At 55.4% G+C, this 22,018-nt stretch overlaps 3 protein-coding genes across 9 annotated transcripts in view; 1 reads left to right on the top strand and 2 right to left on the bottom strand.

The window, feature by feature from the left end:
* The window catches only part of LOC308651144 (UPF0764 protein C16orf89 homolog), a 22,995-nt gene extending 7,940 nt beyond the window's left edge, over nt 1-15,055 (bottom strand). Inside the window, exons 1-4 of one of the 4 annotated variants that reach the window (XM_081297985.1) lie at nt 14,969-15,055; nt 3,245-3,364; nt 2,379-2,512; nt 736-885 (exon numbers count right to left, since the gene is read on the bottom strand). In XM_081297985.1, the coding sequence (XP_081154111.1) occupies nt 736-885; nt 2,379-2,512; nt 3,245-3,315 (355 nt within the window). In that variant the 5' untranslated portion in view covers nt 3,316-3,364; nt 14,969-15,055. Of the gene's footprint in view, nt 1-735; nt 886-2,378; nt 3,219-3,244; nt 3,365-4,150; nt 4,241-14,968 lie in introns of those variants that run through there. The other 3 variants (XM_081297984.1, XM_081297983.1, XM_081297986.1) reach the window with 3 other exon arrangements.
* On the top strand, nt 4,303-14,053 carry ALG1 (ALG1 chitobiosyldiphosphodolichol beta-mannosyltransferase). 2 transcript variants are annotated; one of them, XM_081297981.1, is made up of 13 exons: nt 4,303-4,514; nt 5,176-5,253; nt 5,360-5,463; nt 6,492-6,640; nt 7,501-7,590; nt 7,933-8,043; nt 8,663-8,784; nt 8,892-8,930; nt 9,162-9,221; nt 9,496-9,606; nt 10,552-10,666; nt 11,806-11,881; nt 12,610-14,050. In XM_081297981.1, exons 1-13 carry the CDS (start codon nt 4,307-4,309, stop codon nt 12,739-12,741), a joined length of 1,395 nt encoding a protein of 464 aa, XP_081154107.1. In that variant the 5' UTR covers nt 4,303-4,306; the 3' UTR covers nt 12,742-14,050. The 2 variants fall into 2 exon arrangements, with proteins under 2 accessions (XP_081154107.1, XP_081154108.1); XM_081297982.1 differs by lacking the exon at nt 4,303-4,514 and adding an exon at nt 4,989-5,019 and having other exon boundaries at nt 12,610-14,053.
* Nucleotides 9,556-22,018, bottom strand: EEF2KMT (eukaryotic elongation factor 2 lysine methyltransferase). Of its 3 annotated transcripts, none has more exons than XM_081297988.1 (8): nt 21,899-22,018; nt 20,231-20,293; nt 18,606-18,686; nt 17,512-17,613; nt 16,502-16,635; nt 16,160-16,425; nt 14,969-15,115; nt 9,556-9,655 (listed from the first exon to the last, which is right to left on the bottom strand). In XM_081297988.1, the coding sequence occupies exons 1-8, from the start codon at nt 21,992-21,994 to the stop codon at nt 9,603-9,605; spliced, it is 942 nt and encodes a 313-aa protein (XP_081154114.1). In that variant the 5' UTR covers nt 21,995-22,018; the 3' UTR covers nt 9,556-9,602. The 3 variants fall into 3 exon arrangements, with proteins under 3 accessions (XP_081154114.1, XP_081154115.1, XP_081154113.1); XM_081297989.1 differs by lacking the exon at nt 9,556-9,655 and adding an exon at nt 10,680-11,003; XM_081297987.1 differs by lacking the exon at nt 9,556-9,655 and adding an exon at nt 13,321-13,454.

The raw sequence follows: 22,018 nt of genomic DNA, 5'->3' as shown, positions 1-22,018 counted from the left end.
GCATGCAGACCCGACTGCTGCCCTTGCAGCAGACCTAACATGATTTTAGACACATTTTTGACTGTGTGCCAACTGATACAGCTGCAAGAAGAGATGGCACATAGTTTATGGGAACATTAACTTCTAGCCCCAAGACTACGATCCTGACCTCCTTGCTCCTCTGCCTATGGGGCAGCCACCTTGCTGTATGAACTGATGCAAGAAGTCATTCTTACCTTCTCTTTGTTAGCTGTGTTTGGCTTCTATCCTGTCTGAGCTAAAGGATCCACTGATCTGGAGACAGAACAACTGAGGCCAGGCTCTAGGATGGGTCCCTCTGTAAGGGTCCCTCAAGCCTGGTGAGGACAGCGCTTGGCCTTAGGAGGCAGAAGACCTTGTTGTGTGGCTGGCACAGCACTAAGGTTTCAGGGGCAAAGGAGCACCTTCCCTTTTAGAAATTCCACCCCGGGGAACAGTCCAGACCAGACCTCCCCTCTGGTGTAGGATGAAGGGCCATGCCTGGGCCTGTGCTGACCTTGCCTATGTCCTGCCTGTCTGTGTGGGTGGGAGAGGGCCCTGGACCCTGGATCCATGTCAGGGGTGACTGGGACACTCCCAGCTCTGCCTGCAGTTTGCTGGGCAAAAAGGGGCAGTGGCAGAACCTCCCTGTCCCCACCAGGAGGAGCCCGCCCAGGGGTATTGAAGCAAACACCCCAGCACTGCCTTCCTGACGCACTGGGCCCGCTCCGCTATTACCTCTAAGGTATCTGGGGTCACTCAGCTCCAGGTAGAAGATGGATCTGCGCAGGAGAGCCACCAGCTTGTCCGCCAGCTGCCTGGTGCGCAGGCTCAGGGGCCGCAGCAGGGGGTCGGCCGCCCACTCTTCCTGTACACCCCGAAGCTGCGCTGCGAGGGAGAAGAGGGGAGAAGAGGCGATCACTGCAATCACTGCACCGTCCCAACCCTCCCCCCCCCCGCCACCCACCATGGGCAGTGCTAACGCTGGCCGCTGGCCATGAGTCCCTCTGCCTTGGGTGCTTAGAGGCTATGGCAGGGCCAGTATTGGCCATGGATCTGAGTGATGGGTAGGGCTCCAAGGGATAGAAGATGTTTCAGACAAGAGCCTGGTCTCTGCGGCAGTGCCCCACTGTCTCAAGGTTCAAGTCCTGATTGAACATTTTTGCATCGGGTGACCAGAAATAGTCATTTGATTTCTCTCTGCTTCACTTATCTCATTTGTGAAATGGGGACAGTGACGGTTATTACTTCTTGGGGAGAGGTGTTAAGAATGAAATGATCTAATGTGTAGTGAGGATGTAGCACTACCCACCTGCAAAGTAAGCAATTAATAAAATTCAGCCATTGGTATTAACTAAGGAACTTGGGGTCTGCTGCCTACCGGGAAACCAGGGAGGGGCTCAGGGCTGGTGGGGCAGCTGAGGGACCCTTTGCTTTTAGGTCAGTGTGGGCTCCTTTACCACCTAAGACATTTTTGTGGTCCCTAAACGTTCTGTTCAGGTCCTGTACCTCCTGTGCTTGCTGGGGAAGCCAGCCCTGGGGGTCAATTCATTGATTTCTACAGGAGTTTGAGACAGGGCTGGGGTCAGATGAAGGAGACCCTGGGTATGTCTCTTTCCTGGATTGGAGGGGAGGGGACAGGGTCTTGGGTCTCCTCAGGGTCCTACCTAGAGGAGCAGGGGTGGGCTGTGAGGAGGCGCACTGCCCGGGCTGCACCTCCTGCCTGGGTCTGGTGGGCAGAGAGCTGTACCCTTAAACAGAGGAGACTGACTGGGGATGCCTCCCCCCAGCCTTGGCTGCCGCCAAGCCCCGGCTCTTTGTTGCTTTGGTCAGGGTGGCCTGCAGGAGGAGCTTGCTGCAGTGGATATGTGTGTCCCTGCTGGCCCTGGCCTGTCTCCAGCCCTCTCCTTAAGGATTTTATATCTTGAAATTGAACAAACACTTGGCTGTTTTCTCAGGACCTTCAGGTGGCTTTGGCTGGAAGTGGAGGAAGCTGAGAGGAACCCTGAGAGAGTTCCTGCTTAGCCTCATGCAGGGGAGTGGCCTTCTTGGTAAAAGGCTTTCTCTGCACGCCCCCCCCCCCCCCGCCCTTGTTCACGGTATGGCAGGAAGGGCTGTCAAATGGATCATTTCCTTCTGAGAATATAATTTCCAAATCTTTGCTCATGTTGCCTTTAAATCCTTCCTCCTTCCAAAAGACTCGATAACAGCGGGTTGAGCCCCAAAACCAAGAAAAGCAGCTCCTACCCCTCCCCTTTCTTTATAGCCACAACAGGCTATTCCCACGCCAGGTGGTCACCAGGCCCTAGGGGTCAGAGCAAGGCAGGTGACAAGGAGAACTGGTTTCCCAGTGACCATCCTGGGGAATGGGGCTCACGCACCTTCTAGCACCCGGAACCCCACCACACCGTCCAGGTTGACTCCGGGTAGCCTCTCCTCCAGGAACAAGGTGGCTCTCTCCAGTGCAGACAGGATCAGGCCCACCATGGTGACCTTGCCCTCTGTGGTGTCTGGCCTGGGCAGTGAGGAGGGCTGTAGTGGCTGCAGAGCCAGGAGCAGGAGCAGGAGCAGCAGCCCTGGCCTCACCATGACTAGTCTTCTGCGTGTAGCCGGTCACACCTGTGGCACTCTCACCCAGGTACCTCTGCACGCCTTCCTCCACCTCCTGCTCCACCGCCTTCCCCAGCAGACCCGCCTTCCCCAGCAGACCCGTGGACAAGTGGCCGGGCGGGACTGATCTGCAGCTTGGGTGGCCTGGGCAGAGGGCTCTGGGCAGGAGGCAGCAGGAGACAGATGGTGGGGGTGGGGGGCAATCCTTATGTGGAGCCCCCTGGCTGTCCCCTGGGGAGAGGAGCCCTTCTGGTTCTTCTTGCACCTGAGCCTCCAGCTAGGTCCTTGATTGAGCAATAGCAATAGCAACTCAGAAATCAAAAGCCCTGCAAGGCAGAATTTGTTTGTTTTAAAAAGTTTGGAATGAGGTAGTGGGAGGGCACATCCGGCTCTGAAAGCTCCCTCATGGGGGCACTGTTTGAGGAAAGTAGAATTCCAGCTGCAAAGGGGAGCCACGTGGGCACTTCAAAATGTTCTCATAGCCACATGAGAACAGCAAAATGCAGGTAAATCCACGCTCTATCTCGTTTGAGTCAATCATTCTAGTATATTATTATTTCAACATATAGTCAATATAAAAATGGCTGACATCATTTTTCTTGTACTGAATATTTGCAATCTGGTATTTTACACTCACATTTCAATTCCACCTCTGCTGAGTCCTGAGCTGAGCTCTGGGGACACTGGAACCACATCAGCACAGGCCATCTTGTCCAGGGGCTACTGCTGACATTCAGAGGTGCTCACGTCTGTTGGACTGGAGGGAGGGTGGCTTCACCAGTGTGTTCTCGGTGTTTCTCAGCAAGAGGACAGTTTTCTGAGCAATAAGGCTATCACATGGACACAATAAACTACTGTGGTTACTTTGGGAGGTGAAATTGAAGGGCCAACAGGGAAATTTCCCTTCTTTCTAGGGATACTTAAAAATCATTATGGCTTTTACTGCCTTTATATACTTCTCTCTCTCTCTCTCTCTCTCTTTCTCTCTTTTATTATTTGAAAGGTGTTCTTCAAATACTACATACATCCTGACAAATACATTCTGACAAATAATTTTCTGCTGGATGAGTCTCCCCAGATGGAGCTGCTTTGGCTCACTCTCCTGACTTCTAACAGCAAAGACTGATTGGTGTGAGAGCACCCTGCACTATGTACTTTCAGCACTTGGTTCCTTTCTCATTATCACCTTATGAGATTCCTCCAAGTTCTTGTCTCATTTACCCCCTCCACTACTGGATTGGACCCAGGAGTGCTCTACCACTGAGCTTCATCCCTAGCCCTTTTTTAAAAAATAGCCCTTTTTTAAAAAAAAAAATTCAAGACAGGGCCTCGCTAAGTTGCTGAGGCTGCCCTCGAACTTGCCATTCTCCTGCCCCAGCTTCCCAGTGTCTGGGATTTTAAACGTGCATCACCTTGCTAGGCTTCTAACTGTATTTTGAAATTATCCTAGAACGCTGAAAAAAAGTTCCTAGAGCCTCATAAAGAAAGATTTACTTTGACAGGAGAAATACAGAGTTTGGGAACCGCGCAGGTGTGTACGCACCATTAACTCTTGGCCCCCAGGGCCTCCTAGGCAGTTCCCCGGGACCCACTTAGGGAACCACCTCCACTCCCCGCCCCTCCTCTCTTCGCCTCGCCCCTGCGCCTGCGCAAGGCGTGCCTGGGGGATCCGTCACATGACCGCTGCCTAGCGGCCAAGATGGCGCCGTCCAGTGTGGCTCTCCTGGCGCTCTGCCTGCTGCTGCCGCTGCTGCTTCTGGGCGGGTGGAAGCGCTGGCGGCGGGGGCGCGCGGCCCAGCACGTGGTCATTGTGGTGCTGGGCGACGTGGGCCGCAGCCCCCGCATGCAGTACCACGCGCTGTCCTTGGCCAAGCGCGGCTTCTCGGTGACCCTCTTAGGGTTCTGCAGTGAGTGTCCGGGGGCCTGGGAGGGAGGCTGTTCTCTCAGTCTGTCCCCTCGGCCCCGAGCGCCCTGGGGGGCCGAGGTGGGAGCGGCGCTTCTATCACTGCTCCCTTGGTAGTCCTCAGACTGGAGGAGCCAAGTTCCTGGTTGCCGTATGTTGTGACTGTGGTAAGCGACTCCGTCGCAGGGTCTGATTCTTCTAGTGAAGTGGAAAGACTGGAACTGGACTGCGGTTTCTGTGACATCTGCGTGCAGCTGTCCTTGTCCAGCTGTGTGCAGGCGGAGGTGTCTGCTCCTTCACTATGCTCCTTGTGGACGATTCCCGAGGTTGACTTCTCCCCATCTCATGGAACAGTGGAAACAGCATCGCTGCTTTAGGACCCTGTGTGAAAGTGCGGGTGGAGTGGGACTTTCTTGACTTGTCTCTGCGGTGGGAAGATTCCCCCAACCCTAAGCCTAGATCAGTTTAATTGAGTACTTACTATGTGCCAGGCATCATATTAAGTAAAGGTGGGTAAGATTTGAGCCTTCCCACCTGCCATTCTAGTGGAATCTGGACCGTATTTGGCCCCCTTCTCTGGCTACTGAGGAACAGAGAAGGGTTTTTTTCAAAACCTGACTTTAAATTAGATTGCTTCATCCAGTAAAGGGGACATTCTCTTTCAGATTCCAGACCCCACCATGAGCTCTTGCAGAGCGACAGAATACAGATTGTGAAGTTGATGGAACTTCAGAGTCCCGCAGGTAGGGTGCTGTCACCTCCAGGTTCCATTACATTGATTGGGGTTGGGTGTGGGGTAACCTGCAGATGGCCAGGAGCTCCTTCAGTAGTGATTTTTTTAACTTACAGTTGGTCCCCCGGTTCTGCGGTATGGAGTCAAAGTTGTTTTTCAGACAGTGTACTTGCTGTGGAAGTTGATGTGGAGGGAACCAGCAGCCTATATCTTTCTTCAGGTATGTGTCAGCGCTTGCCTCCCTCTGTGAGAACAACTGTTAACAGATTACTTTCAAGCCTTTTAAAAATGCACAAATTGGGCTGGAGTTGTAGCTCAGTGGTAGGGTGCATGCTAAGCATTGGCAAGATGCTGGGTTTGATTCCCAGCACCAAACATAAAAAATATGCACTAATTGTTAAAGTGCACATTTGTGTGTGCACAAACATTATAAAACCATAGGCAGGACCCTGTGAATAGGCTTCTATAGCATGTGTCTGTTATTTCTGGTATCCGTCCATGCTATTTTTCTGGTCATAACAGAGTCTTACATTGCATTTCGTAGTTATCTAAGTGTTTCACTAGGGTTCCGTCTCCTTTAATCCTCTCAAGAACCCTAAGAAGTGGATTCTGGTATCACGTCCATAATGATGAGAAAACTTAAAATTTCTGTAAGTAGCCCACTGTCACACAGATAGGAAGTAATAGAGTCAGGACTTGAACAGAGGTGGTCAGTTTGGTTCTAGAGTTAAACTTTTAACTTCTTCCCTTTACCAGTTTTTAAAGTCCAGAAGTACCTTCTGTTAGTGGGCTGCACTCACTTCCAATATGTGATGAACTGCAAGCTATTTAGTTTCATCTTGAGGGACATCTGGATTCTTCCTGATTTTTTTGCCTGTATACATAGTATGGCTAGAGCACAGTGAGCACCCATCTGTGACTGGGCCTTAGAATACATTGCTGGCAGTGGAATTGCTTGTTTAAAGTTGATGTGCTTGTAAGATGCTGTGGTATGATCCTGGCTGGGTCCCCACTGATGGGGAACACCCCCACTGTGTTTACCATCACCCGCTGATGTTGCGCTTCCTCAGAGTTTGCATTCTGACAGGAAAATGGTATATCTTTGAGAAGCTTGGAGTTTTTCTAGTCTGCAGTTCTGTTTCATGGATGGTAGAGAGCTGCTCATTTGTTATCAAGAATTCTGAAGATCACTGATGCTCTGCCATGAATGTCTGGGTTTCCTTCTCTTTGTCTGTTTCTCTTTCCTAGAACCCCCCAGGCCTGCCGAGCATTGCCGTCTGCTGGTTTGTGGGCTGCCTTTGTGGGAGCAAACTGGTCATCGACTGGCACAACTATGGCTACTCCATCATGGGCCTGGTGCATGGCCCTAAGCACCCCCTTGTTCTGCTGGCCAAGTGGTGAGAGTCTGGGTGAGGTGTGAATGCTTTCCCCAAACTCCATCAGGGTGGGTGGGACGAAGGCGGGGGAGCAGGTTGGACCTGGAGCAGGGAGAATCCTTGTCCTACGCTGAGCCCCACTGTATGTCCACTTTGGTGTGTTTTTCCAGTCTCAGGCTGCAGTGGACTATAGCCTTTGCCCTGAGGGCTTTGTTTATCGGCAATGGTGAAAGCAGCTGTGGCAGCTCTAATAATCACTGCTGTGTGCCAGGCCTTGGGCTGAGCCTTTTATGCACTTTATTCCATTTGGTCTCCACCACATCGCAGTAGAGGTGCCTGGTGGTCATTGTCCTTTTACAATTCAGGGAGGCTGGGCTGTAAATGATGCCTTCTTGTCAGGCAGTCCCACTCCAGAGCTTTCTCTGGTGGTGCTCAGTAATCCTAAATTGCTGCTCCCCTTTCCAGCTCTCTCCTGTGACAGGGCTTCCATCTTGGTTTGCGGTCTGCATGGTTTCCATGCTTAGCATTTGCTAAACTCCTTTGTACACTCAGAGAGCAAGCTGCAGCCCTGCAGCAGTAGCACGGGGTGGTGAGATGCAGCCTTTTTATTTCTGCTTTTTTGCCCAAGATACTGGATCTCCACTCCTGTAGGGGTAGGTGGCTTCCTTTAAAGTGACTGCATTAAGCTGCACAATGACAGCACTTAGGAAGATGTGAAGATGAGAGGGCATGGGGAGCTCAGGGCGTGCAGACCTGTGGGTTTGTGAGCCCCAAGCTCTGCAGCCTCTTCTCTGTGAGGGGTGTCAGGTCGTGTGGACACTGGCATCTGGGCCCAGCCCAGGGCTCTCTGTTAACTCCCTGACCTCTATACGTCCCTGCAGGTATGAGAGGCTCTTCGGGCGCCTGTCCCACCTGAACCTGTGTGTGACCAATGCAATGCGGGAAGACCTGGCTGAGAACTGGCACATCAAGTATGAAGGGCCTGGGACACCTTTCAGCCTGTGGGTGGTGCCAGGTCCCAGGAATGGCCGAGAGCTTCAGTGTTTACCGTATCATGTTGGAAAGGCATTTTGAAGTACCCTGGGCCTTAGAGATAGTTGCTGGTTTGGGGAGCTAAGTGGAGTGAGGTGGCTGGAATTCTTCCAGGAAGAATCCCTGGAAGTTCTGGTGTTATTAGAATGTCTGTGTTTCCCAAGGAATTCTAAAGCTTTTGTCATAGAGCCCTGGATTCCCGAAGTGCCCTTTTTTTCTGGATCCTTCTGGGTTCTCTGTTCCTTAGCCTCTCTCTGCCCTGCCCCTTCCTCTCCTTGCAGGGCTGTGACTGTCTACGACAAGCCGGCTTCATTCTTTAAGGAGACATCACTGGACCTGCAGCATGAGCTCTTCATGAAGCTGGGCTGCACCTACTCTCCGTTCAGGGCCTGGTGTGTCTGTCCTGCTGCCTTCTCCGACGCTTTCTGCTGCCCTGGCCCTTCCATCCGCTCCTGCAGACCTGATCCAGGGGTGGGGATGGAAGCAGAGACCTGCTGCCTGTTTCTGTGAACTGAGTCTGACTGGCATTGTCTGTGGCTGTGGTGAGCCACGCAGCAGAACGGTTTCGCAACCAGGAGTCTGGGGCCCACAAAGCCTGAAGAATCCAGCCTCTGGCTCCTTAGGAGATATCTACTACCTTCCTCTCCTGCCAGTGGTTTCCTGGGCCTGTGAGGGGTCTATGGACCTCTGTGGCTTCTGGGTGTCCTTCAGGGCTAACGAGGGGACCCGTGTAGCTCTCAACATGTCCTGTCTGTGCTCCTCAGTAACTGGTGTGCCATCTGAGGGTGGCATAGTGTCCTTGTAATGATGAGGAAGGGTGGAGCAGTGAGCCCAGGGGCAAGCACTGGTGGCTTGTTTTGTGGTAACCTTAGCACCTAGCTGCCAGCAGTGGTTCTGTAGGGTCACCTGGGTGCCAGCCTTTGGGAGCCTGTGGTCCTTGCTGTGAGGGAGTGGCTGTCCTGACCCCTGGCCTTCCTGCAGCGACTCACTGCCTTTTCTCTGTTCCTGCAGCTCAGAACCCTCAGGCCCTGCCATAGAGAGGTCGGCCTTCACGGAGAAAGATGCTCGCACTGGGGTGGTGACACATCTTTGTGGGCGGCCGGCACTGCTGGTCAGCAGCACCAGCTGGACAGGTCTGTCTGACCTGGCCTGTGTTCTGGCCCACCACGGGAGGGGGGCGTATGAGTTGGGAGAGGGGTGTTTGGAGACAGGCCTGACACCTGATCTGTTGTCCTTGCAGAGGACGAGGACTTCTCCATCCTGCTGGCAGCGTTGGAAGGTAGGTGCCGCTGCATCGGCAGCTCTGGGCTTGTTGGGGCAGGGGCCGCGCAGCTGGCTGTGCATGGCAGGTCTGCAGCCTGCTTCTGCCCCAAGGACCACAGGGTGGACCTGCCTGCGGACAGTAGGGAGGGGGATGTGGGCAGCTCTGTGGCCTCCCTGAGGGAGCAGCCCCTCCCCCCTGACTCATGTGAAAGGACACCAGTTCATGTTTCTTTTATTTTTTAAATAGAGTTTGAACAGCGGGCATCTGATGGAGACAGCCTTCCTTCTGTAGTCTGTGTGATAACAGGTACCACCTGGGACCCTTGGGCTGCAAGTGTGACTCCACTTGCAGCACGAGGCCAGCTGGCCCCAAGCCAGGGCTGGGTCTTGGTGATGAGGGCACATGCCCCGTGGGGACTCAGGGTGCTGAGGTCGGCTCTGGAAGAGGTCCCAGGGGCCCTGACTGGGGCTGTTGAGGGGTGCAGCTTCCTGGAAGTGGCTGCCGAGTCCCAGTGGGAACCTCTGGGGCTAATGGTGTGCAGGGACCAAAATGGGTCCAGTGCAATGGGTGTCCTCTGCAGGCAAAGGGCCGCTGAAGGAGCACTACAGCCGCCTCATTGGCCAGAAGCAGTTCCAGCACATCAAGGTGTGCACGCTGTGGCTGGAGGCCGAGGACTACCCGTTACTTCTAGGTGAGAGCTGAGGGCAACAGGGGGGCTCCAGAAGATGACCAGGCTTCTTCTAAAAAGGGACAGTGAAGATTTTAGTTGCTTCTGTGGCATAGTCTTTTTTTTTTTCTTTGAAACAACTTAGAAATGTAAAAGCCATTCCCAGCTCAGAGGCTCTAATATTGACAGGCCTCAGGCCGGACTGGGTGGCCACCAGGGACTCCAGCCAAGCTCCTGAGATGAGTTTCCTGTTGTGCCGGCTCCTCCTGCCTGATCAGGCTCAAGGGTCATGTGTGCTCAGTCCCCAGCCCTGGCTGCTGTGGGGCCCACTTTCCCTACATGTTGGCTCTCAGAACAGGCTTCTGTCTCTGCTCCAGGAGGGGGCGGGGCCTGGTGCTGGAAGGTCCCTCCTGCCTTCTTTCCCATGGCAAGTGGGTGGTCTTGCTGAGGTCAGTTGTTTATTTGGCTTTATTTTACAGTGTTTTTTGTTGGATCTGCTGTGGATTCCTTTAAACAATTTATTTTTTTATATAAAAAATTTTATCATGGGTTTTAAAAACTGAGGTCGAATACGTGTAACTAGGCTTGCCATTTTAACCATCCAAGTGTCTGTCAGTGGCGTTCACTACATTTACCTTGTTGGACAACCTTCACCCCATGTCCAGAGCACAATACTACCACACTGCACAATAACTACTCACAATAACTACTTTTCTTTTTAAAGTAAATGGTGGTTAAATAGAAAAAGCAAGTCAAAGAGTAAATAAAAACACTAAGACCGTGGCAGTTTTGGACAGGGTGATGGCTGCCAGCAATTGGGCAGCCCTGCTTTGTCTCTGCCCTTCGCCCTGGCACTTGGCCAGAATAAGCCACTTGTTTTCTGGGACATTGTTGTGGGGACTTTCTTGATTTCCACTCTGGGAGGATGTGTTCCCCAAACTTTGACTGCCCCCTCTTCTCCCCGCGCAGGGTCGGCAGACCTGGGTGTCTGTCTGCACAAGTCCTCCAGTGGCCTGGACCTGCCCATGAAGGTGGTGGACATGTTTGGGTGCTGCCTGCCTGTGTGTGCCGTGAACTTTAAGTGGTAGGGGCAGAAACCCAATCTCCTGGGGTCGGGTTCTCAGGTCAGCTGCACAGGGTGGGCAGCGTGGCCAGGACTGCTGTGAAGTGCCCCCGTCAGGGCCAGCTCCTATGCAGTCCAGGGAGGCTGAGAGGGGCTGTGGCTGTTGGGGTCAGGCTGAGCCCCACTCAGTACAGTTGGCTCTCTGTACCTACTGATGGAACCAAGCGTGGGTCATTGTAGCTAGGTCGGCAGTGGTGAGGCCTGTACGGAGCACACAGATTTTTCTTGTCCTTATTCCCTGCACAATACAGTGAATGACTGTTCACGTAGCTTGCATTGCTTTAGGTGTCCAAGCAACCTGGAGGGGACAAGAGTATGAGATCCGCGCAGGATACCGACACCACACCATTTCACAGAAGGAGCTGGGGCACCTGGGGGAGGGGCTCTGGGAATGAATCCCCTGCAGATGCTGAGGCATGACAAGTTGGCTTTGGTTTGGGCTCATGCTGAATAAAGCACCAAATCTTGAGCATTCGCCCCCCGCCCCCTCAGTCTCACTCATAGTAAGGAATGTGGCTGCAATTGCCACCTGCTTTACATGGTTCTCTCCCTCCCCTCCTCCTCCTCCTCGTCCCTTGGCTGAGCTCGTAGCTGGGGTGGGATTACTGCAGGGAGTGTAATTCTGTGACCCCCCCTTTCCTTGGCCAAGGTGGGTGCTGGAAAGGGCAGCTCCAGACCAGGTCCTGGAGGCAGTGGCCCTGCATGGGCCAGGTCCTCGCCTGTGCGGGGACCAGCCTCTGGATGGGAAGTTCAGGGGCCAGACCCTCTATGAGCTAAGCTGGGTCTCTTGGGAACAGACCTCCTGGTGACCCGTCCCTAATGTGCTGAGCCCAGGTTCTTGGGCATGGAGCATAGGAAATGATCCTTGAGTACGTTGTCCTCAGAGGGCGTGTGACACCAAGAGCACCTCCCCTGGGGCCTCCTCCACATCTGCCTGGCGTTGAGATGTGTCCTCCCACTTCCTTCTGAAGCTCTGTTTCAGAACAGGCTGGGCCAAACCCCGCCCCTGCCCCCAGCCTCGCCCGAGTGGGGTGGGCCAGCTGGGCACCTCTGGACACTGCCATGGCTGGGTCTCAGGCCTCCCCTGGTTCTCTCTGCAGCCTGCATGAGCTTGTGAAGCACGGGGAGAACGGCCTGGTCTTTGAGGATGCGGAGGCGCTGGCAGCTCAACTGCAGGTAGGTGTCCCCTAAGCAGGCCGGGGGCACAACACTGAGCTAGCTCTGCTCCCTACTGCCCACAGGACCTGGCGGGTGCTGGGCTCTGGAGGGAAGGCTGAGGGAGGCAGTGGGTGGCGGAGTCAGGGCCTGCTTGCTGTCTTTGGGGATATGGAGGCTGCACCTTAGGTGGGAACCGTGCTGCTACGTGGGGAGGAGCAGACGAGGTGAGCGGAGTTTGTGTGCCGCCTGGGACGTGGTGGTTCTGCGGAGGACACTGTTTCTCCTTACAAAAGTTAACCGCTATCGTTCCTGGAAGGGGAACAGCTTTCCCTGAACAGGTCTAGGTAGGATCTAGGCCTTGTCGTGTTCAGGGGAACTGCTTTGTGAACAGCTGCAGACCATCTGTACACAGAGGGCTGAGTTCCAGTGCAGCTGTTCACAAAGTCAGGTGGGCTGGATCGGGTCTGCAGCTGTAGGGTGCCAGTCCCCTCGGGAACATTTGGGTAAAGCCAGAACCCGGGATCACCTGCCTCCTTCCTAGCAGTCAGGTGGGACTGTGCCCTGTGCAGGACACCAGGCCACATGTGCTCCAGGGCACAGGTGTGGGAAAGTGGGGGACAGCCCTGGGGAGGGGCAAGTGGGGGACGGGTGCTGCTGGGTGAGCAGCCTGCAGCTGGCAGGCTTGGGGAGGGCTGGCATGGGTGGGTGCCACCATGGGCTCAGTACGGGTCTTCACTGTTCTGTAGATGCTTTTCTCAAAGTTTCCTGATCCTGCTGGAAAACTAAACCAGTTTCGGAAGAACCTTCGGGAGTCGGAGCAGCTTCGATGGGACGAGAGCTGGCAGCGGACTGTGCTCCCTTTGGTCATGGACACGTGACCCTACAGGCCCAAGGCCAGCGTCCCTGATCAGTTGAGGGGTGGTGGTGCACCATCCTGGGGACGGAGAGACACTGCCTGTTCTTCCCTGTCCCTGCCTGCTGCCCCGCAGCCACCCGGGCTTTTATGTAGTGATCCCAGTGGTCAGGCCAGAAGGACGTCTGGGGACTGACGGGAAGCTGGCTCTTCCTGGTTTCTCAGGCACGTGGAGCCTGTCTTGTCTTCTGTCTGAGCGTGCTGCTCTCCTGGTACCTCCTGTCCCCTCTTCATCCTCCCAGCTTCTGCCTGTCACACTCCTCACCTGGGTTCCTGCGGCCTCTGGGGTGAGCGCCCAGCTGTGGAGCCCTATTTGTTAAAGATGTTTTTATTTTTTATGAAGGCAGTTCTTGCTTTTGAGTCAAAGCCTGGTTTCGGGCAGATGGCGATTTCCTTACAAACCAGAGCTGAGGACGGGAGGGGCCCCCACAGCTCAGTCTTACTCCGTCAGGATAGTTTGTTTCCTGACTTGGCATGTGGCATTCTTCACTCAAGTCCAAAGGAAGTTTTATCAGCTCTCCCCGTGAAAGCTCTTCCCACTGCAGTGACTTCATCTTCACATATTCAAATGGCGAAGCTACAGCATGAGTCTCAGGACTGCCATCTCCGAGTGCTCTTCATAGGGGAACAGTTTCTGGCTGTGAGGAGGCACTGCCTCCCAGCGGATCGCGGCCCGGCCTGCAACAGAGCGCACACCTCAGGACGGCAGCGCTGGGCCTGGGGCTGTGTCTGTTTTCCTTGGCTCAAGGACCCCGGGCTCACCCAGGTGCCCAGGCTACTTCCAGGCACTCTGGGTTCCCTGTCACTGCACATGTGCACATCAGTCTGCGAGGGTGGGGGTAGCTGACTGACCCCACGTCTGCCTGGCTGCTCTGCCAGCACCACTCCTCACACGGGCCAGAAGAGGCGCGTTGTCTTCGTGAGCAGGGTGGCTGGCGCTGCGAGCCAGGTGGCTTCTTAGTCATAGTTATAAGTGAAAAGTCACTATTTATAAAGTGAAATAAGGAAATCTGTAATTCTATCATCTAAGTATAATAATTTTTGGTGTATATTCTAGAAATTCTCTAGGCAATAAGATATATAAAATAACAAGCCCAGGTGTGGCGGTGCACACCTGTAAACCCAGGTATTCAGGAGGCTAAGGCAGGAGGATCGAAAGTTTGAAGCTGGCCTGGGCAACTTAGTGAGACCCTGGCTTAAAAAAGAGCTGGGGTGTGGCTTGGTGGTACAGCATCTCTGGGTTCAACCTGCAATTCCCAAAAACCAAATGACAAACTACCACAGTGGGACTTGTGCTCTGTGTGCCGATTGGCACTTTGCTGCTTTCACTTGAAACACATTAGAGGTGTTTTCCTTGCTCTCTCTTGGGGCTGCACAGCCTCCCTCAGTACTGAGTGCTCCTGTCTGCCTGCTCGTGGAGGGGCATCTGGGTATCTTTCTGCATGGAGGTTGGGCAGGGGAGTCTGGACAGCTCCTAGGAGGGGCCTTGCTGGGGGGGCAGTTGGTAGACGGTCCCCCCTGCACCAGCTTTTGTGTGGAATGCTCTGGCTGGGCCTGGCATGCTGGGGCTGTGGGGAGGTGGCAGGGGGACACAGGCTGGGTGATCTGGCTGAGTCCATGGAAACTGGTCTGCCCAGTGTCTTAACACCTGAGACAAGATCTAGGCTGACCCATGCTAGCCCACAGGGCATTACCCGAGGCTTGGAAACAGCAGTCCCTAGGCCACCTCTGTAGCCAGGTCCTTCTCTTACTTGCACTGGGTGTCCATGACTGTGGCTACCACACTGCTGAGGGCTCTGTGGGCCAGGTACTGCCCTCAGTGTGTTCAGGCTGCATATCCATGGTGCAGTTGGGGGGACAAGTGACTCCTGCTCCACGAGGGTGGAAGTGGGACTACCTTGAGCTGACAGTTGTCATGTGGTTCAGAACCCAGCTGGCATGTCTCTCTGCCTGCATTTTACAGGGAATGAGGCCCTAAGGCTTATGGAACCTGCCTGAAGCACATAGTAGGGCTGTGGTCTCTGACCTCTGGGGTCACCGTGTTGGACTGCCTTGGCCTGAGTGCCCAGGCCTGGTGTGTGGGACGGGACTTGCTGGCTTTTCCCAGGGCTCCATTCTCTTACCTTCCTGGTTTCTGCCTCCCTTGATCCCTCATGGGAATAGCGTGGTGGCCTGTGGCCTGGGGGACTCACCTAGCTCGGTGGTGAACAGCTGGTAGGTCTCTGGGTTGCGCATGGTGCAGGCCACATAGACGTCAGGAACCCGGTCCCTCTGGCAGGCAGAGAGCCTCTGCAGGACCCCGACCAGTGCGAGGGTCACTTCTGGGCAGTACAGCACGTCTGTGATGCAGAGCTCTGGTTACTCAGGGGCCTCAGGACTCAGAACCAAGTGGCATGGCCAGGCTGCTGCTGACCCTGGGGAAGGGTGAGGCCTGCAGTGGCTGTTAGATTAGATCTATGCTGTTCTGCAGAAAGATTGCTCAGGTGACAGGAAAACCCTCAGGACAGGAGCCAGAGCCAGCGGGGACTCCCTGGCCTCGAGGGAGTACTGCTGGGAACGCCGGCCGCGCCTGTTCAGAAGCTGCTTGCTTAGTGATGCTGTCTGAGCTCTGCTTTGGGATTCTGTGTCCTGAGCTCTAACCTGTCAGCTGTAGTGGGCATGATGTCAAGTCGGAAAGGGGACGAAGGGCTTTTGGTGGCCTAACCACTCTGCCTTCTCTTAAGGACACTGTCCTTGTACCAGAAGTGGTTAGCCTCTTCCTGTGGCCTCGGAAGGCCTGGGGTCTGGACCCAGGCAGAGAGGTGTAGACAGAGACAGGCAGGTCGCCCAGCATGGTGGTGGCAGTGAATCCCTAGGACAGCCCTGCACAGAGAAGACAGCCGGCACTGACAGGTGGGGCTGCTCAGCTCTTGTTCTCCGACTGCCCCTGGGACCCCCCTCAAGGCCTGGTGTGGGACTGGGTGCTGGTGACAGGCAGGAGACTGCTGTGGTCCTGGAATGACCAAGGGCTGCCATGGCTGGCTCTCCCGTCTGAAGACCTATGGCGTGGTGCTCAGAGCACTGGATGCCTGGCAGTGGAGGGGCAGCATCTCTGAGGGGCAGGGCATGTGGGCTCGTGTGCAGCCCCCCTGAATGGGGACCTGCATGGTAACTGAGGCCTCCTGGACGTCCTCTGCAGGGCGAGCCTGGCAGAGGGCTGTTCTGCTCAGCTCAAGCCCTGGTGGACAGCAGGGTACTCCTGATGGAACCACCCCAGTGGCAGCACCTGGAAGGGGCTCCGGGTGCTCTGATGCCTCCCGGAGGCCTGGGCACCCCTGCTCCCCACCTGCAGCACCTGCTCCCTGGCCCTCAGCAGAGCACTGGTGGGGCTGGCCCGGGCTTACCTGCTGCGATGACAATGTCTGGCTGGAAGGCGGAGAGCTGAGGGACCGTTGCCTCATCCCAGTCCAGCTGGGCCACCGTCACCAGGGGGCTCTCTGAGTCAGCAGTGGCCTCTGGCTCCAGTGGGAGGCCGTTGAGAAGCACGTTTCCTCGGAGCTGCTCGAGGACACGGCTGTGACAGTCACTGAAGGTGTATGCTCGGGGGTGGCATGTCTTGCAGATGACCACACCTGTGAGGCCAGCGCCACTGCCCAGCTCTAGCACAGTCCTGGGTGGGCGAAAGGGGGCCTGTCAGTCTGTGCCAGGGCCAACCCGCCTGGTGCCTGCCCTGTGCCTGAGGTCACCTGTGCCTGAAGGCTGCTGGGTTCTCCATGGCCCACTCTGCGAGGTAGAGGGCTGCATCCCACGTGACCAGGCCCGTGGTACCATGGGAAACAATGGCTGTGCTCTCCGAGAGGGTGACTGAATCTCCTGAAGGCTGCACGGAGAGACGGGGGTGAAGCCAGCCATCTGGACACGGGCTAGTGTTAAGTCACAGTGGCGGCCACATCATAGCCACCACCCGGCAAGGGAAAAGAAACTTCCACGCAGCAACCGTGGTGCAGCTCGGGCCAGTCAGCATGCGGGAAGTCGAGGGGCAGGCTGGATGCCCCCACAGGTGCCCCCAGGCCCAGCTCTGACGGCCAGGGCCATTCAGCAGAGGGGTGGCAAGGATAGAGTGTGGGAGGGAGACCTTGGGTTGTGCCCAGTTAATGGACAGGACTAATGCTGGTGTCTGCGGCCCACAGCAGAGTGAGGTACACAAACTCAGGGACGTGACTAACAGGCGGGATGGCGGTTACTGTGCTGGGACTGGCTGGGTCAGGTGGAGGGCCTCAGGGGCTGCTGCCAGGGTTCTGTCTCACCACCAGAGTGGCGGTCACTGGCTGCTGCCGTGCAGTGACTCTATAAGCTCTGTATTTCTTGCGTGTGGTTTTCTGTAGCTGTTTTATAATAGCAGCTTAAAGCAAACCAGTGAAGCAACCCCAACCTCCTCCTGGCTATTGTGTGCAGAAGGGGTTTCCATGTGACAAGAATAGGAGGGGCAGTCGGGCCAGTGATGGTGGTGGCAGTAGAGTGAGAAGAGACTGCTGTAGAGACTGCTGTCCTGGGAGGTCCACACAGTCAGGTGTGAACTGAAGACTGGAGACAGGTCCTTGCTAACGAGTAACTGAGTGGCTGCCTGAGCCAGGTTCTGTTGTTTATTGGAGTGCTTGGTTTTAGGCGAGGCAAAGGAGGGGTCAGGATCAACCCTGGGCCAAGCCCTGCTGTCACCCGCTGGAGCACAGCTGTCTGGCCTGTGCACATCTCCTACCAGCACATAGCTTCGGTGGCACTGGGTGGGCTCCTCTGTGGTCAGGACCTCTGCCAACGCCTCGTACAGCTCGTCCAAAGGCTCTGCGTGGACAACCTCGTGCTGCGGGGGAAAGACCCTCAGAAATAACACCAGATTCTGTCTGTTTGCCTCTTCGGCTGTGTTAGAGGGGACCTGCACCTAAGTTAGGAGATTTGGAGTGAAATGACTTAATAGAGAACAGCTGGTATGTAAATTCTCAGTTGTGGGTAGCAGGGTGCAGAGTGAGGGTGGCACAGTCTAGGAGAGCGGATTCCACTGAGAGGAAGCTCTGCCATTTTCACATGGAGGAGATCTGAAGGGAGTCCAGCAGAAGCCACAGTAAGGTGCCCACAGGGCAGCTTGCCTTCCAAGCTGCTTCCCAATGGCTACCCCAGACCCGGGCTTCCCAGGTCAGTGCAGGGTCCTCTGGAGGGCAGACACACTTCAGGTGGTGCTGAGACCACCACAGAAGCACCATGTGATGAGGCCCGGGGACAGGGGTGATGAGAAGCAAGGGTTACTTGTGTGCTAAGCTCAGTGAGGTGTGGCCCTGTCAGTTGGTGGCAGCTAAGGCGTGTACTACTGTCGCGGAGGAACCGCTTCTAATGCCGTCTAGCACTGAGCCCGACGGGCACACGTCCTGTGCCACTCAGGAAGCCCGCTCAGTCAATGGGGAGAATTCAGTGAGGAATCAGCTCTGAAGGCACTTCCAATAGAGGCTGGCGGGCCACCCAGGGCTGGCAAGGGCAGGGCGCTGTCAGAGCCTGCCACACGGGCAGGATGGAGGGAGGAGGGGCTGCCTGGCAGGATGAGGACCTGCCTGGTGGGAGGGGCCCAGAGGAGACACAGCTGCTGCCAAGACCCTGCAAGCAGGTGAGGGAGAAATGCCCAGCCTTGCCTATTGCACAAATCCTGCTGGCAGCCCACTGTCCAGGAGACCCCTGCCCAGCAGGTATGAAGAGCAGGGAGGGACGTGAGCTCCAAGAGGCAAAGCCCTGGCGGGGAGCCCCCTCTGCAGAGCCAGCCTAGTTCCACTTGTGGTCTGGTTACAGGAGACACTGCCCACCACTGACCTTTTTGATGAGCTCCAAGAGAAAGCTCTGGGTGTACTTCACCGACGGTGGGTGCCTTATACACACAGGATGTTTCACTGTCTATGAAAAAAGAAAAAAAAAAGTTGGTTGCTGGAGACACCCTGTATCAAGTGTCCTGTGAGCTTCAGGCAATTAGAGGGTGAGCCCAGTTACCCACTGCCTTGACAAGGGTGTGCAGGGACACAGGGCTATGGCAAGATGTACCCCAGGCACCTGCAAGACTGAGCCTGAAGATTTAAGCTCTCTCCTAAAAATGCTCCTACCCTAGTCACACAACTGCGGTTTCTAACACCCACTCTGGGCAGGGACACAGGCACATGACTGGCTCCCTCCCTTCCAGGGTAGCCAGTAAGAACTGGAGTCTGAAGGGAGGGCAGTGGTCAGATTTCCTGGCTTCACAGAAGAGGCGAGAGTACAGCAGTATGAACCAGACCTGGGCACCTGTGCTCCTGGAGGGAGAGTCCTAGCCAAGAAGCAGGCCTGGAGACCAAAGAGGGAAGAGGCCAGGGCGGAGCCTGGGCCAGGGGAGGCAGAGGAAGGTTCTCTGGGCTGATGCCTCAGAGGCAGCCTCGAGAAGGCAGGAGCAGGAAGCGACTGGCGCTTGGGGAAAGGCAGGTGGGGAAGTGGGCCTGGGGGAGAGGCAGGGCTGCTGTGAGGAGGGACCCAGAGCTTCACAAGGGCCACAGGATACTCACACAAGCCCTAGGGGCTTTCTAGGAGGTCCATGTTAAGATTGATTTATTAGATTTAATGGACAACCACAGTAGGTTTTTTCCTTTGCTTTGCTAGGAACTGAACCCAGGGCTCGCAAATGCTGGGCAAGTGCTCTAGCACTGAGCTGCCCTTGGCCCCATAGTAGGCTTTTAAAGCAGCTGTTTGTTTATGCTCTACTGCCTGTGGGTGTGACACTGGTTGGAAACGAACAAAGCCCCAACCACTGCACCACCCTCAAGTCTTCCCCTGCTCTGGCTGCGTCTTTCCCACACTCACCCCCAGCACAGGAATTTCTGACCTGGGCTCCTTTGGATGGGTTTTGTGTTGGGGAGAATGTCTGTGTCACCCCTGAATTTGCATGCAGAACATATGCTTCAGATGTGTCTTTCCAGAAAGGGAGACTCTAACTTTGGCCTTTGAGAAGCCTCATGACCCTGAGAAGTTTGTGAACTGCCCTTGACCCACATGGCCAGGGTCAGGGTGGGGCACACCTCTATCCTGTGTGGAGATGCACTTCAGAGTCCAAACCCCACTTCAGCAGAGCAAGGGTCCCTGCATGGGTGTGAGAGACAGGAGTTGGTAAGACGGGGTCTTTACTTTGCTTTAAATGCAAAGAAGAAAGTCTCTGAGCAGCTACCACTTGCTGGGGGCTGTCCCTGTACCTGACAGGTCTGTTTTCACTGCGGATGGTTTAAAAACATCCCCCAGCTTCCCTCCTCTCGAGCAGATGTCTTCATCCAAGAAAACAAAGGAGCCAGAGCCGTCGGAGGCTCTGACATTACGTGCAGCGCTGGATGGATTTGTTCTTTGAACATGGTGTTTTCTAAGGGTACGTGTGCACTTGTGGCTCTTCTGTCCCGATATGTGCCCAGTGATCCTGGGGTTCTTACCTTCTGCAGAATATCCAGCAGCAGCTCGGAATCTGATGATGTCCTTAGTTTCTCTTCTAGGCTCTATTTGGAGGGAAAGAGAAATCTCAAGGGCATTTTCATAGGAACATTAAACATGCAGTAGAACATGCTGCAAAGCACTAAGTGATCTCTCCCCTGGGACCCGGAGTCACTTGGAAATGGAAGCCATGAGGCTAAGGCCTGACCTTCAGATGTCAGAGGTCACACCGGGATGAGTCACGGGAAATGTCAGGGGCTGACTCTTGGTTCCCATTAGCCCCAGCTGTTCAGTGGTCACCTGGGTCACAGAGCAGCTCCACAGCTGAACTGGAAAGCCATGGCATGAGGTTGGATAGGCTTGTCTGGGACCTGACATCTGAGTTAAAATGAGATTCAGAATGTGCAGATGCCAGGTCCAGTCATGCTGTCCTCTTTCTCCGGGGACTCAAGCCCACCAGTGAGCTCAGGCTGCAGTCAGGCAGATGGCCTCCGCCAGCCTTGGCTGGTATGTAACCCCAGGGCCCCTTGCCATGCCCTAAAAGGCTCTCCCAGCATGGCTGCTCTGACTCCATCTCCCACCACCCTGCCCCATCTGCGCTCAGGTGGTCCCAACACAGGACATTCCTTGAGGCTTCTTACTGACCGCTGCGTGACCGTTCAGGGCCCAGGTCAAATGATGATTTTTGGGGAGGCCTTCCCTGAGTCCCCTACTTTGTGCATTTACCACAAGCTAAGCACTGCTTCAAGGGCTTTTATACTCAAGTGATTCTGAGTACAAAATAATATGAGCTTGGTATCATTATATCCCCCATTTTACTAACTAAAACTATGGCACTGAGAGATGTAGTCACTTTTCCCTGGTCACACAGTGCACTGGGGGTTAGGTCAGGATTCAGGTGTCTCTCTGGCCTGCCTCTCATCTACCGCATTCTTTTTTTTTCTTCATGAAGCCTTTGCTCAAACTGAGCGACAGTAAGAGGCCCCACCGCACGGGTGTTGGGGGTGACCCCAAGTAAGTATCCAACACGGTTTGCCAACAATTACTCTCCATGTGAATGGGGACCTACGGATGCTGTTAGGCTTTCAATTTTGGCTTAAAAAATGTACACGTCCCTCCTCAACGGAAATGATCTGAGTGCTAAATGTTTTATGTTGATGAAATAACACAGGAGACTGGCCACCACTCCATCTGACGGGCAGGCCCGGAGGAATGGGTAACCAGACAGGCTCGCTCCAGTGAGCTCAGTGCACATGATCATCTACGAGGCGGGTCCACTAAGCCCCTCTGTGGGCAGCGGGACCACTCGCAGGCCCAGGACACGGGAGGCCTCCCCTTGGTCTCTTGGCCTAAGCTGCGGGAGTTGTCCCTTGCTCGACACCGCGGAGGCCACCACTGGTGGGGTCCTGCGACCAGGCCCGCGCGCCTCCTGCCGAGGACGCCCACCTTCCCGGAGGCGCGAGGGCAGCACTCCCAGGTGGCCGACGGCATGAGACGGCAGGAAACCGGTCGGACATCCTGGAGGCCCACTCGTCAGCGAGCCGGGAGGAGCCCGCCTTCCTCTGCCCGGCGGAGCGGCCCGCAGGCTGGGGGCAGAGGCCCGGGCTGGCTCCACCCCGCCGCGGCCGAGTCGCGCCCCCGTCTCCCCGCGCCCCGCGCCCCGCGCCCACCTGCCAGGGTAAGGAGCGCAACGTGCGCGCCGCCAGGAAGCGGCGCTCGAAACTCTGCAGCAGGCGCGCGGTCTCCGCGCTCTCCTCGGGCGCCATGGCGGGGCGGGGCCGGCGTTGCCG

This window comes from Spermophilus citellus, assembly GCF_964194105.1.
Source record: "Spermophilus citellus genome assembly, chromosome: 6".
NCBI lineage: Eukaryota > Metazoa > Chordata > Mammalia > Rodentia > Sciuridae > Spermophilus > Spermophilus citellus.
Note: the sequence above shows the minus strand (reverse complement) of the source record. Positions and strands in the feature narration are given on the sequence as shown.